Source organism: Sapajus apella, unplaced genomic scaffold (genome assembly GCF_009761245.1).
Source record: "Sapajus apella isolate SASKATOON/1434 unplaced genomic scaffold, GSC_monkey_1.0 scaffold2, whole genome shotgun sequence".
NCBI classification, from domain to species: Eukaryota; Metazoa; Chordata; class Mammalia; order Primates; family Cebidae; genus Sapajus; species Sapajus apella.
In genome coordinates, this window is record NW_022436942.1 from 64,306,143 (window position 1) to 64,321,627 (window position 15,485).

The window sequence follows — 15,485 nt, forward strand, 5'->3', positions numbered from 1 at the left end:
AGCCATTCCACAAATATTTATTGCATTCTGACTGTGTGCCAGGCACTGAACTAGGATATAAATGAGGCATTGGGAGGATATAAATGAGTAAGACACAGAAGGACTGGGGTCATGAAATTAACTTCTTCACCTTGCTATTTTCCCCAAGCATGGAGGCAACTTCTCTGAGCTTTAACTCCAGCTCCAACAGTGCTTGCAATCATGAACCCTGAATCAAACAGTCCAGCCCTAAATTCTGTGATCCCGGCTCTGTGACTTTGGGCGAGTCGTTGGACCCACTCTAAGCCTCTGTTCCTCATCTACGAAATGAACGTGATCATAATACAGGTTCGAAGGCGAGAAAGCACATAAATAGAACAGTGCCTGGCACACACTAATCACTCAGTGATTCCTGCTATTAGGGTTGTTGGGGGAAGGATGCTCCCCCTGCTCTGGACCTTCCTAAACAACGACATAAGTGGAGATTTCTACTTTATTTTTCTCCTCTCCAGGATCTCTACTACCTGCTTCATGCCCACTCACTTATTTGTTCCCTCCCTCGGTGCTCCACTTGGTCCTGCCTGAAAAACAGATACGCATTAACCACGAGGAAGATGCAAAATGAGGTTCTCCCCAGGGCAGCAAGCACATCGCTGCCTTGTCTTTCCAGGCAAACGCGTTCACGGCTAGGCTTTGAGCTCACCACAGAAACAGACCATTAGCCTCCTCCCTGCACGGCTTCTGCTAATGGAAGAAAGAGTTCACTTTCAAATCTACTAAGAATCACACAAGGTAATTATCTTGCCTCAAGGACCGCTGAGAGCTTCTAAGGTTTGCTGGCTTCTGTCTTAATTGATACGGAGAAAGTCGAGGCTGCCTAATGGATGTGTTTGATAAAAAGTAATGAAATTCTGAGAGATTAAAGAAGAAAAAAAATGCAACAAGAAATCAATCTCCTTAAATGGACCAGCAAGGAGTGATAAACGTGGACCCCAAAGACTAAGGATCTTCAAATGTGAGGGTTAGATGCACATTCTCGAATCAAGAGGAAGGTGAACTCCTGGGGGCAATATCTGACTCCCTCTGCCTCCCCCAGTGCCTCCCACAGAGCTATTTGAATAAATGGTTTTAAACCTGCTACCCTGGGAGAGGCAGAAGGGAGCATGTGCCACAAGAAAAATGACAGAAATATTTCTACTCTTTCTTGGGAAGCAGTCTAGGCTCATAATTTCGAGCTCAGACAGACATGAGTTGTCTTCCTGGGCCCTGGGCCTCAGTTTCCTCCTGGCAAAGTCAGGTGACAGCATGTATCTCATCGAATCGAGTTCAGTGAGATGATACAGGCAAAGCACTCCTCACAGGGCCTGGCAAATAAAGTGCTCAGTAAAGGTCAGCTTTATTTGTTCATCTTCAAGGATACACCAGTAGTAAACATATGAGTTAAGCCTTCCCCTTAAGTGAGACTGCAAGAACATCCCTTCCCCCGGGGACAGGGCCCTCTGAAGTCTTTTCCTCATCCCCAGAATCTTGCCTCTAGCCTACCTGTCACCCAAGATCAAGAAGCCAAGCTCTCCTGGGTGCTCAGTGTACCCAGTCACTGCCAAAGCCCTGGGAACAAGAAACAGTGTCCACAGGGAGACCTGAGAGCAGAGGCATCCACGAGCCTCTAGCCTCACTGGGACCAAAAGCAAAGCCCCTTTAAAGTCTAAGCATCTAAGGAATGAGCAAAGATTCCTCCGAGCAGCCCAGCAGAACATGAGCTTACCTCCTCTGAATCGCAAATCATAACAAATAACACCGCCTGAGAACTGGCCCCATGTCAGGCACTGTTCTCAGCATGTGTGTGGTCCGTGAGTCCTTGTGACAACCTAGGAGCCGAGTTCTACTACTACAACCCATTTTACTGATGAGAAAACTGAGAGGTTCTTAGGGGATGAACAATTTCTTTTCTTTTCTTTCCTTTTCTTTTCTTTATGTTATTTGAGACAAGTTCTTGCTCTGTTGCCCAGGCTGGAATGCAGTGGTGTGATCACAGATCGCTGTGGCCTCCAACTACTGTGCTCAAGCGATCCTCCCATCTCGGCCTCCCAAGTAGCCAGAACTACAGGTGAGGGTCACCATGCCCAGTTAATTTTTTAATTTTTTGTAGAGACGGAAGAGTCTCACTATGTTGACCAGGCTGATCTAGAGCTCCTGGCCTCATGCGATTCCCCCAACCTTGACCTCCCAAAATGTGGGAATACAGACAGGAGCAACCACACCCATTGTGGGGGAACATTTTCTATCTCACATAGAGTCTAGTTCAGAAGCCACCTCACAGACATGTTGAAGAAAGCCTTGGCTGCCTTGAGCAGAACAGAATGCATTCACATCCCGCGGAACCAGAGAGCAGGGAAGGCAAACAGACCTCCCTAACCGTAGGCTGACAATCTACATAGGGAGACCCTCCGTACACTTGCAAAGTGGGTGTGAGAAGTGAAGACACTTCCGCTTTCCCCAGCAAGGAGTCCTTCTGCCAAAAAACAAGCAATAGGAAATGAAGCCTTTCGGGGACTCCTAGGATTCTCTTCCTATGAGCTGGAAGGGACCCTGAAGGACATTTTTGTCTCAGCCCCTCAATGTACAAGTGAAGCAAGTGTGTTCGACACAGCGGCACCTACTGTGTGCAATGCCCTGTGCCCAAGGCCGCTGCAGGGACAGACACGGCTGAGACCCCATCCTGCCTTTCCCAAGAGGCCTCCTTCCAAAAATTAGATTTACAGACCATGCGCTATGGGTGACACACTTTTCTAAAAACTTGACATATGATTTGTTAACCCTGCAACTCCCATTTCACAGATGAAGAAACGAGTCACAGTTATCTCAAGGTTACACAGGAGGTTCATGTTCTCTCAAACCCGGGAAGCCTAGCTCCATATTCCCCCTTTTCTTTTCTTTTTTTTTTTTTCCACAGAGACTCTCTCTGTCACCCAGGCTCGAATGCAGTGGTGCGATCTTGGCTCACTGCAACCTCCGCCTCCCAGGTTCAAGCAATTCTCCTGCATCAGCCTCCTGAGTAGCTGGGATTACAGGTATGTGCCACCACGCCAGGCTAATTTTGTATTTTTAGTAGAGATGGGTTTTCGCCATGCTGGCCAGGTTGATCTCAAACTCCTGACCTCAAGTAATCCACCCACCTCGGCCTCTCAAAACACTGGGATTACAGGAATGAGCCACTGGGCCCGGCTTCCCTTTTCGGTGTGTAAATTGGATGGTCCACTTCCCTTCCAAGATCCTGTAGAAGACTGGGACACTGAATGACCTTTGGCAGCTAAGGTGAACCACATGTGAGCTGAGCCCAGTTCATAGTGAAATGGCAGCAGCCAGCAAGGCTTGGTTTGAACCTGCTGTGATCAAGCACCTTTATGGCCCTTAAGCCACCTGAATAATGGGAGCCTGACACAGACAGAAGTGAATGGGGTCTCGCTGGAGATACTAACAGAAGCAGCAGCTACCTTTTTTTAAACATCAAAATTGCCCTTCAGCCAAATAGATGAAAGTTGAGCCCTAAGCCATTCACCATCCCCCACCCTTCCAGGGAAGAAGCTAACACCTACCACAGCCCCCTCTCAGCGCCTTCCCGCTGGAAATCTCAATATCCCTAATGAAAGTAAAGGAAGTGGAATTCTTTTCTCAAATTTAAAAGGCAAATCATTATGCTGTTTTTTCAAGACACACATTAACTCTGCACCCCAGCCAGATACAATTCTTAAAGTACTTGATTTACAACCCCGGAAAGAAATGTTTGGAAAACCTTGCAGATGCGTTTTGCATCTAAAGCTTGCACGCTCTGCAAAGCTGACTACCCAGGCTTCTCAGATGGAGGGCTGGACTCTGAAGGAAGCCGGGCCAGTGTGGGAGCAGCCCAAGGAGTATGCTGAGCTCTGAAAAACTGCCATCCTAGAGCAGCCACCAAAGGTGGGAAATGGGTTTGGGATGGGCTTGGGACACCTCTCCAGCTGCAGTGCAGAGCTGTCACTGAGAAGCACCCGGAAATGCTGTGTACACAGTGCTAAGGAGAGGCATGACCCAGAGAAGGAGGAGGATGGAGCCCCAGGACCTTCCCTGCTGCCTCACGCCTTCACAGAACTCTCCCTTCTCAGGATTGCTGGTGCTTTTTCCCGCAAGTGTTCATTTGACCATTCATTCATTCATTCATTCATTCATTCATTCATTCTTACTGAGCACCCACTAGATGCCTAGCACTGGGCTTCAGGCTGGGCTGCAGTGACAAGTAGACAGACAGCAGCCCTGCGGCCTTTCTAATAGACAAGGAAGGATGGAGCCTGCAGATAGCCCTACCCACACTCTCCGCGTGCTCAGAAGGACACAGACACAGGGCTGAAACAAAGGAGTGAGGAAGTGGTGGTCTGAAGACCCAGGCAGGAGCCTTCAAAGACATGGTAAGTTCAGACGTTGGTTCCCATGCAACCCATGGGGGGATGTTAAGCATGGAAAGCCTTGAGCCAAGATAAGAAGGCCCCTGGCTACTCCACCCTAGTACTTCTCCCTGAAACAGTAATATTAGCTCTAGTTTTCAGGAGCCTACTATGCACCAGGCTCTCTGTTGGAAGCTTCCAAATCCTACTTCTGAAGGCAATCTCACTTGGTAGGATATTTCTCACTTGGTAGGATATTTCATAGCTGCATTTTCCAGACGAGTAAACAGAAGCCAGAGAAAACGAGCAGCCTGCCTGGGACCATCTAGCTCCGGGGTAGCAGGGCAGAATTTCAACCCTTTTTTCTTTTTCTTCTTTTTTTTTTTTTTGAGACGAAGTCTGCCTCTGTTGCCTGCCCAGGGTGGAGTGCAGTGGTACAATCTCAACTCACTGAAACCTCTGCCTCATGGGTTCACACGATTCTCCTGCCTCAGCCTGTAGCTGGGATAACAAGCGCACAGCACCACGCCTGGCTAATTTTTGTACTTTGGATAGAGGCAGGGTTTCACCATGTTGGTCAGGCTGGTCTCAAACTCCTACCTCCAGTTATCCACCCACCTCGGCCTCCCAAAGGGCTGGGATTGCAGGCGCAAGCCACTGCGCCCGGCCTCCACGCCTCATTTCTATACTCAGATTATTGCATTGTTCTCGGCTTATTGCAGATGTATGACTCTAATAGCCCCAACTAAATTCTCGATATCTCAATGGCAAGACTTGATATATTCTCTGAACACCCCCCAGTGCTGGACGTATTGTAAGCACACATTCAATACATCTATCTGGTTTACTGCCAGACTGAAAAGAAAAGCAGGTGTATGGGGCAACAATGTGGGGGTGCCATCTTTCCTACGGGGAAGCTTCAGCCGCAGAGTATTGACAAGTGGTAGCTAAGAAGAAGAAGGCAAGCTACCGCCAGGGCTGCAAGCAGGGATGTGCGGATCATACACGCGCAGGGCACCCAGCCCACGGGCAGGTGAATGGGACCCAGCTCATGTCGTTCTCCCAGAGCCACTAGTCTGAGAGGGGCTGCTTCTGGCCAGAACAGAAGCCTTTTCAAATGCATCTACCTAGAGGAGGCCTTTTTCTAATTTGCACAAAGGTGCCTTTTAGACTAGCAATGGCCCTGGCTGCATCTATTATGCACCTACTACGTGCCAGGCATCAGGCAAAAGGTTTAGTTCATCACCTCAGTGCTTCCTCTCAACAATCCATAAAAGGAGAACTATTGTGAGCCCTAGAAAAGAACCCAGGGCTTAAAAATGAGTCACTAGCCCACGGTCACACAGCTGTCCAGGGGTGGGCTGGCATACGGGCACAGGCAGCCTGGCCCTGGGGCTCTCTATCTTTGCCCGTGGTTAGCAGGAAGTTGTCTTCGCTTCTTTCACAAAATGAGTGTGAGATATCTGTGGAACCTGAGGCTGGAATCTCAGAGGCCTCAGAGAAACAGGCTTCCCCCCTTTCCCACTCTCTACTCTGAGCCCCCCTTTCTTAAGTTATTACCAGCTTTATTGAGATATAATTCACATATCATCCAATTCACCCCTTTCAAGTGCACAATTCAGGGCTTTTTAGTATGGTCAGAGTGGTGAAACTATCATCACAATTTTAGAACATTTTCAGCACCCCCCAAAAAACTCCATAACCATCAGCAGCTACTCCCCATTTACTCCCAAACCCACCCCCAGGCCCACTCATCTACATTCTGTCTCTGTGGATCTGTCTCTTCTGGACATTACATACAAATGGAATCATACGATATATGGTCTTTTGTGGCTGGCTTCATTCACTGAGCATAATGTTTTCAAGGTTCATCTATGCTGTCGCATAGTACTTCATTTCTTTTTACTGCTGAATAACAGTCCAAAAATATTCCAAAAATAAAGTTATGGAATAGATCATAAATAATATGCCACAAATAAAATGGACATGCCACAGTTTATTTATCCATTCATCACTTGCTTCCACTTTGGGGCTCTTATTAATAATAATGCTCTATGAACATTTGTGTATAAGTTTCTGTGTCAACATGGGTTGGCATTTCTCCCGGGTAAACCTAGAAGTGGAACTGCCCAGCCCTGGTTTTCACATGCAGTTAAAAGTTTACCGAAGAGCTTCGCTGTAAAGCCAACATCTGGCTGCTCCTGGGCTGTTTCCAGGGAATTTTATCAATTCAGCCAGGCTCCATTCACAGTGGGTCATCTGGCCCCGCCCCTCCTATTCTGAGGCCTGGGAGCCTCTCATTCCTGTGCTCTACAATGTCGTCTGGGCCAGTACGATGATAAATGCATTCTACTTTAAAGCAGATACTTCACAAATCATAACTTACAGATGCTCCAGGACTTTCATATGGGAAAGACAAATGAGACTTCTGCTGTCTGACTCTGGAGCCACTGAGGACGGGAAGCCATGGCCAGGAACCTGACAAGCCCTGGATACACATCTCCCCCTAACAAATGCATGTGCAAACATCACAGAAGGGGAACTCGTGCACAGAAGGGTCTGTCTGTCTTTTCAGACTTTGCTTTGTAACCTGCCACTCATTTCCAACCATTGTCTTTCCTTCCCTACAAATTGGAAGTTCCTTGAGGTCGGGAAAGATAACCTACAACTTCCACACCTCCCAAGATAATCCCTCACTCAATGTATTCACTTCAGTTCCATCCTACAAGCCTCTGTTGAGGACCTACTATGTGCTTGGCACCATGCAAGGCATTGACAATAAGTAGCTACTATGCAGAATGGGTTCAAGACAGACAGACACAGTGACAGACAATATACCCTGACTAAAACCCTTGTCTCCTGCTGCTTCCCAGGAGGAAACAAAATCAAGACATACTGGCATGGTGTGGGGACATTTTTGTCACAGGCAGGGAAGTGGACCAGCATAGCCCTCAAAGCCCCCTAGGGACCCAGGGTCTGCGGCTGCTTGAGAAACAAAGAACTGTGTGTGTGCCCAGGTGAAGAGCTCCCTGACCTGATTCATTAAAACAAACTCCTTGAAGTCCAACAAACAGACGGCTCACCAGAAGCAGGGACATCTCTTCTCCCCAACTTGGCTCTGATTCTAATCTTCCCAACCTCACCTCTTGCAAATCCTCCCTGCTCCAAGCCAGCACACCAGACTGATGGGCTCAAAGCCCCACTGTGATCAGAACTCAGCTCAGACACCGCTAGAGGGAGAGTTAAGGTCAAGGTCTCTCTACATGCACGTTGCCTGAGTCCAGACCCTGGCTCTGCTGTTCCCTGTGACCTTGGGCAAGCTAGTTCACCTCTCTGTGACTCAGTTTCTTCATCTGGAAAATGGTATGACAGCAGTATTGTTATGAGGATTAAATCAGTTAATATGCACCTAGCATGTTATAAGCACTCATGAAGTATTAGTTGCTATTATTTGTATTTGCATCAATTCTTACTATTACCCTTATCCTACCTTACCAATCTTGCCCTCCCATTGTGTCCCAGCACAAACCCTGCCTTCCAAGCCATCTGGAATATTCAGCTTCCCCCAAACACAAATTAATGAATGCTCTGGAATGCCCCACATTTCAATCTTCTGAAACTCAAAGCAAGGGTCATTTTCAACAGCACTTGTCCTCCCATTAGTTGGAGAACACTTTCTAATCCCACAGTATGCCCTGGCCCCTCCTCTAGATCCCCTTCCGGAATAGCAACAAGAAATCACAGGAGACAGAGACGGGAAGGGATGGGGGGAATCACCCCATGGCTGCTCTTTTGGCACTGTTAGCAAAGAACCACACCCAAATCCAGAGGTCACCAGCTGTGCAACATAAAGGAAGGTTCTCAATTCCTTTAGCAGCAATGGGTTTCCAAACAGACTCCTTTGACACCATCCAGCTGTTGGACCCTTGGTCAGTTACCTAACCTCCCTATGTGTCATCTTCCCCATCTATAAAATGGGTCTCACTATTTTACACCTCACAGGCTTGTTGTGAAAGTTCAGCGAGGGAAAATGTCTGTAAAGCAGTTAGCACAGTGGGACGCATCACAAGCTCTCGAAAATATCAGCTGGTAGTAAATAATGGTAGCAGTAGAAATATGATTCTGTCCAGGGTCAAACTCAGTTTGATGAGCTAAGCTTCAATGAGCTGTCATCCAACTTGAAAATCACCGGAAACAATTGAATCCTCCATGGAAGAGTTGCTCATGCCCAGTCACTACTTCCGCTTTCTCTTTCACGGGGCTGGAAGCTCCCTAAGTCTTACTTATTTCTCTGTCTCACCATTTAACATGGTGAGTAGCATATGGCAGATGGTAATAAATCTTCATTGAACTGAACAGAATTAGTTCAATGTTTGTAAGTACATTTCATCTTTGCTACTAGATTATAAGTTCTTTACGAGTGAGGCCCGTGTCTTTCTCTAGCAAAGATTTATTAAATGAGTGATGGAAAAACACCAAACCAAGAATCAGGTTTCTAAGATCCAGCTCAGTCATTCAACAGCTGTGCAACCTCGACAAAGTCACTTCACACTTCTGCACCTTAGTGTTCCCACCTCAAAGGTGAGAAGTTTGAACCACATGTTTGCCATGGTCCCTTATACTCTCAAACTGGATTTGGGCCTCAGCTGCAACATGGCACTTCAGCCACCGTGCACGTGACGTCAACATGCCCCCTGGCTTGGCAGGCCTGCTTGCTAATTTTTCTCCCTGATTTGCAGCTTTCCAGCAGGAGGCTATGAATAGCTTTGGGCTGGTGCTTAAAACACCCATTTTTGGTCAAATCACTTGGCTTGTTAGATAAAGATGCCCCATCACACAAGCTAATGCTCTGGTGGCCAAGGGCACCGTGGCAGACTGTGGGCGAGGGGCACACTCTGCCCACCAGTCCTGCCACTGCCATCCCAAACTGCCCCCCAGGGACCTTGCCTCCAGCTCACACCACCTACTGCTCACCAGAGAGAACCTCGCGCAGGAAGAAAGTCAAACTTGGCCCTTGACATGGAGGTGACCACAGGACACCTCTTCCCCCAAAAGTGTGTGGTTTGGGTTTTCGGTTTTTTGACGATGCTTTGTGTGGTCTGTAGGTCCAGGGAGCTTAGCTCAAAGAAAATGCAGGCTGAATTATAACACAGAGGCTCAACCGATAGGCCTGCCCAAAACTGTATCAAAACAAAAGTTGTGCAATAAACGAGGCCCAAATTCGAGACTTTAGAAATGCATTCAGATCCTATCTGAATTTCGCTGATTACCTCACCTTCCTGTGGACACACCTCCCTAATTAATTTGGCATTTATTTTATTACTCTGATAACTTGATTATTTCTTCCATCTCTCTCTGCATGATACAATGCATTATGTCTCTCTGATGGTCTTAAAATCTAATTAAACCTTAACATGAGTTGAGAAAAAAAATCTGCTAAACAGAGGCACTAAATTGATTAATGTCCCCTTTTGAGGGTTTATATAGATCATTCTATTCAGTTCTCACAAGTCCATGAAGTTGGTACTCTTAGTAGCTCATTTTACCGATGAAGAAGCTGAGGTTTCAAAAAGTTGCATAGCTTGCCAAAAGACACAAAGCTAGGAAGGGGTAGATCAAGGATTTGAATGTAAGCCAGGGCTCTTAGCCTTTCTGCAAGAGTGCCTCATTTTTGAGCTTGTTCATCTCTGGAACAAGCCACTCTGAGTCCTGGTCTCAGGGACATGCTTTAGCAGAGGCTGCAAGACCGCAGGAGGATGCCTGGACCACGCAGAGGGTTGGACCTGCTGACTCCAAGCGTCTGACTCTGTACTTCTCTTCAGAACTGCCTTTCGTGGCAGTAGAAAATGATGCTGTCTTGCGCTTTGTTTTATTCAGAAGGTCCTTCCAGGTATGCAATTAAAAACCACTACATGCTCATTTTTTAGAAACTTCTCTCCTCTCTGAGAAGGGCCCTTGCTCTCAACAGGGATGTCGATTTCACAGCATTTCATACAGCCCCATACCCGGCACCTGTCTAGGGCCACTCACATTGATAAAACACGTTACAACCACTGCTGCTCTTGAGCGATGCTGTAAAAAGCACTGGTGCAAATGAAAATAGAGCATCACTTCAAAATTCTACCCAAAGATCAAAAAGGCTAACCTCAACCGCACCTTCAAAGCAAGTTGTGAATGTTTAGCACCTCATTGCTACCAAAAGAAAACTCCAAGTTCATGTTTTAGATGAAAATTTCTTCCTGCTCTTAACAGTTTCTGAGTCACCAGGCACTGTACGGGCAAGAACAACTTGTTGACCAATTTTTTGTTTGTTTGGTGTTATTTTCTGTTCAGCCAGGCACAGGAAATTTTCCACTTGACAATTCCTTTTTCTCACTTAAGTTCTTACATTATCTGTGAGCAATGTGCTCAGCAGGGGGAGTCAGGGGGTATTGTGGCAAGAAAGACTTCCCTTCCCTAAACCTCAGTCTTCCCATCTGTTTTATGCAAGGTTTTCACCCAGGGATCTGGCTAACATGCTAAGCTTAGCTATCAAGAAGAAAGCAGCCCCGTGAATAAATGAAACATTTTGGAGACTGCCAGTTTCTTGGCGTGGGTCTGCTGCCAGATTTAAAATCTTTACAGAATTTTGGGGTACAACAAGAGATTTAGCTGAAATTAATAGCACAATGGGAAACTGAGCTAGGGCTGAACAATAACACAGCGGGACTTCAGGCTTGCGGCTGGGAAATAAGCCTCTCTCGTTCTCAGGGCGCCCCCTCGTGGCCGCTTGACCAAATCCTTACGGAATGTTCAATTTCTGCAAATACAGAGAAAGACATCCCCCAAAACAGGAAGGCGGACTCCTGCCTACTAATGCAAGTCCCTTTCACTCTAAGCTAGTCTGTGGATCAGGCAGCTTCACGAACTCCTGACAGAAAGTCCCACTGACGCTCAGAAAGCCGTCTGCCATAAGACAAGGGTTGGTTCTTTAGAAGGGTCTGAAATGGTACCCCAGCATTTAGACTTTGGGGTCCCTTCACAGACCCCAGACACTCACTTCAACAATCCCTCATCGTCTCACATTCTCAACCTGCAGCTCGAACCGTGTCTATTTTTCATTATTCTGCTTTCCACTTTCCCAGTGCGATTCTTCAGAAGCTATTAAGACAACATGAGCAGGGAGCTAAGCTTGGTTTTTGCTTATTCAACATCCAGCCTAGGGAATATCACCTTAGAAGAAAAGCATGAATGAAGTGCACATTGCCCAGCCTCTTCTTCCACAAACCTGAAAGTGCCTTCATCAGAGGCCAGCCCTACAACCCTCCCCTTCAACATTTTCATCCTACAAAAATGACACCTGCCCAGAGTGAATTATCAGCTACTTGCTTGCTGTAGAACTTATTACAGAGCCAGCTTTAAAAAGAAATATATGACCTCTCATATTTCCACTTAATTGATAACACACTTTCAAAAAATAACGTTATAGGATAAAGTTTTATAGCCTCAAACATAGAATCCGAGAAATGGGGAGGGGGCGCTCTTATCCAGGTATTCAAATATTTGAGAATTTGGGGACTAAACTTTGCTGACTGGTACCCCCATTTTTTTCACAGACCTGTCCCTGCCCAAATGCAAAAGAAACATGTCAATTCTAACCTGCTATTTTATTTGACAGCTCATTTTCCTTTTTCCCTGCAGTCATTTGTTGTTTATAAGCAACCCTGAGCCTCCAAAACACCCCCAAAAGTGCACACAAGGAGTCCCATAATTAGTTTCTGACTTTGGCCCTAAATCCATTAGAATACATCTGATCTGCTTCAAATCAAAGAACCATGTTAATTTTCTGCCACACACCACACAAAATCTTTCTGCAACAGTCAGTCACTTTGAACCCAACTCTCTAGCCACAAGCAGTGTGGATTTCAAGGGCCTGTTCTGCAGAAGGGAAAATCACAACAACCCAAGGCTGGGACAAAGCAGACAGACCCCAAGGCACTCAAAGCACTCCTTGGAGCTGTGCACATGGTGCCAGGACCCTGGCAGGGTGTCAGCTGTCACAACAGCAGCGACGCCAGACCCCTTAAGCAGTTTGGTAGCCCTGCAACCAGGAGCTGAAACAGCAGCAGAGCCTGCTGCAACTAAGCACAACTATCTGTATGGCTACCCATGCCCTGGGCATTTCAGTCCTCCCAAAGCCAGTATCCAAACTGTTAGAATCCTCAGGCTGGCAGTAGCCTTTATTTTTGCTCCCTAACCTTCTCTCTTAAAAACAGGCAAGAGTTGCCTCTCTTGCAGCCACAGCAGCATCAGAGCGATGCAGAGTCTGAGTGGAAGGATGCAGAGCCGGGCTGCGGGCAGATGGGTGGAAGGGGGAGGAACATCTACACTACACGGGATTTGAGGGGCTAGCTCACAGCTGGGAATGCGGTTCTTTGGAGAGTTGCGGAAATAAGGCGTTTCGGGGCATGGTCTGAAGGTGTGCTCGTGAGGGAGACCCAGGCCGTCCCAACTCTGCAAAGTGTTTGCAAATCTAAAACATTCCTTTGCTGCTGGGAATAAATTTTTAGAAAACAAACCAAAAATTAAAAGAACATACGTCCAGACAGGATGTAACAAGTGTTTCGGGACAGAGACACGCCTGAGTCACGGGGTGCTGGGGAAAGAGTGAGGAGTCTGCCTCGGGGCTTCCCAAGGAGCCCCTTCTCTGTCAAGAGAGCCCCAGGGCTCACAGACCCCCACCTCACACGCCCTGGCCGCCTCCAGCCCGCGCCCCCCCGCAGCCCCCAGGATTCCCCCACTCACCACTCGGCCCGAAAACCTCTCGGTGGCCCTCTTGACTTTGCCGTAGGTGCCTTTGCCCAGGGTCTCCTGCAGCTCGTAGCGGTGCTTCAAGTTGTGCTTGTGATGATGCCGCTTCACCCCGTGCGGCTTCCTGGGCTCCGGGGCTGCCGCTGTCGCGGGGGCTGCAGTCGCCCCCGCCACCGCCTCCCGAGGAGAGCCCAGCGCCCCCGGCCCCGCATCGGGGCGGTCCCCCGCCACGGGCGCAGCGGCCCCTTCCATGTCCAAGCGCGCGGAAAGCCGGGCTGCAGAGTGCACGACTGGGCACAGCGCTCGGGTGTCGGGGGTCCCCACCGAGGGAAGCTCAAGGTCGCCCCCGCGGCATCAGGGAGGCGGCCCGATCCCGCTTGGGCTGCGGCTAGGTCACTGGCGGCGGCGGGTACTGCACATCTGGCGCCCGCGGCGCGCACGGTCTGCGCACCGCCCCCCGGCTGCGACGAGCTGCGGAGCGTCGGGCGAGGTGGCGGCGGTGGCAGGGGAGGCGGCGGTGTTTGCAGGAGGGAGGGGAGAGGGTGGCTCCCAGCTCAGGAGGGGGAGTGTTATGTGGGGCGCCGCGCCCCCCAACCCCTCCCCGGGAGGACGCGCAGACTGGGCGGGGGCGGGGGCGGCGCTCGCTAGGCCCCAGGGGAGGGGGAGAGAGGGGCGGCGGCCAGGGCTTCCCCCACCTCCCTGCCGCCTCCCGGGGCCGGGGCTGGAGCCTTGGCTAGCTGGGAGGGGGATGGGAGCGTGTCGCGACTCGCTCTTTGTGCGGCGCGGCCTAGGCCACGGGGCTTTGTCCTCGCTGGGCCCGAGGGGACCGGGAAATTCCAAGCCGGGCGCCCGTCCCCGGGCGCTCTCGGGCTCGCCAGCCGCAGCTACCGCGGGCCGTGTGCCTCCTCGGGCTCCAGCTCCGGCCGCTCGACCTGGATTCCTGCTCGCGCCGGGGCGGCGTTTGCGGCTCGCGGAGCTTCGGGCCCGGGGAAGCGAGATCGCCGCGAGCTGGGGGCCGCCGGGACCTGTTCGCGATCCCGCTGGGGGCGCCTCGGGCCCGAGCGCCCCTTCATTTTCTTGTAGGTGTCGCCGCAGACTGGCGGCCGGAGCTGGGGGGAGGCGGGGGCGGGGAGACCTGGTGTTGTGTTACAGGCGGTGACTCAGGCCCCTGCCTACCGAGGCCTGCACCCCGCGGGGCAGAGCTGCGCCCTCCTGGGGCAACTCCGAGTCGCGGAGAACCCCAGGAGTGGCGCTTTGGTCCTGGCCTCTGCGCCCTCTCCGAAGAAAAGGAGAGTCAGGAACGGAGGGAGGCCGGAAGGCTGAACCCCGAGCCCGCAGCCGAACCGCCGGCCCTCCGACACCATCTGGACCCCAGCGGGGACAGCCGCCTGCAAGGGGTGGAAGGCCCGGGACCTGGAAGAGGTGGGGCTCTAAAGGCAGCGGGACGGAGCTGGTTCGCCAGAGGCGCCCACCCTGCCAGCGAAGGGCGCCATCGGAGGTGGGCAAACCAGGCACCTGGGGTGGACCAGGGTCCCGGGCCTGCTGAGCAACCCCTTTGCTGGGTAGCAGGCGACTCGCAGGCCTCTTGCCCTCCTTAGACCTTGGGAGATTTCCTTTCACTGGAAGGGCCAGATCCTGGCAATGGTGACAGGAACGGTACCCCATACGGTAAGGGTCAGGCAGGAATGGCTTCCCACCGCAGCATGGCTGCCCCCGTTCTAAGAAGAGACCACGAAAAATAAGGAAGAAGCTAGAGAAAAAGAGGTCTTAGGGAATTTTTTTTTTAAAAACACATGGTGCAATATACCCGACTAGGCTGGGAAGAGTGAAGGGTGAAGAATGTCTGGCGTGTTCTGCAAATTGCATGGCGATTCTTTCCACCAGTGGACCTCGCTGGAGCCTCCTCTGCAGCTCTCAGGTGCCAACCCTTCCTCTCCATTCTCGCCGCCTTCATTCCTGTCTACTCCTCATCACCTTACCAGGACTCCTGCAAGAGCCAGCCCTCCCCAGAGCCTCCCAACTGCTACCAGAGTAATGGCCTGAAACACTGCCCTGATCATATCCCCATACACGTGCCTCTGCTCTACTCTGACGCATGATAGTCTTACCTGTCCAAACTTTTCTTCAAGTGATGTTTGACACAAACTCCCCTGCCCCTCCTCCCTTCCCCAGGAGCAGTCACAGAACACAAACACAAAGGCCATGTCTATTCAACTACTGTTCTATCCACCACATTCGCAGGGCCTCCCTGCACCCATCCTGAAACTGTTCTGCTTCTATACAAAGTTTGTGGACGTT

At 50.0% G+C, this 15,485-nt stretch overlaps 1 protein-coding gene across 2 annotated transcripts in view; it reads right to left on the bottom strand.

The window, feature by feature from the left end:
- The window catches only part of NUAK1 (NUAK family kinase 1), a 76,186-nt gene extending 61,388 nt beyond the window's left edge, over window positions 1–14,798 (bottom strand). Inside the window, exon 1 of one of the 2 annotated variants that reach the window (XM_032300081.1) lies at window positions 13,182–14,798. In XM_032300081.1, coding sequence (XP_032155972.1) covers window positions 13,182–13,439 — 258 coding nt within the window. In that variant the 5' untranslated portion in view covers window positions 13,440–14,798. The remainder of the gene's footprint in view (window positions 1–13,181) is intronic. The other variant, XM_032300089.1, reaches the window with a different exon arrangement.
- Window positions 14,799–15,485: the final 687 nt, after the last annotated feature.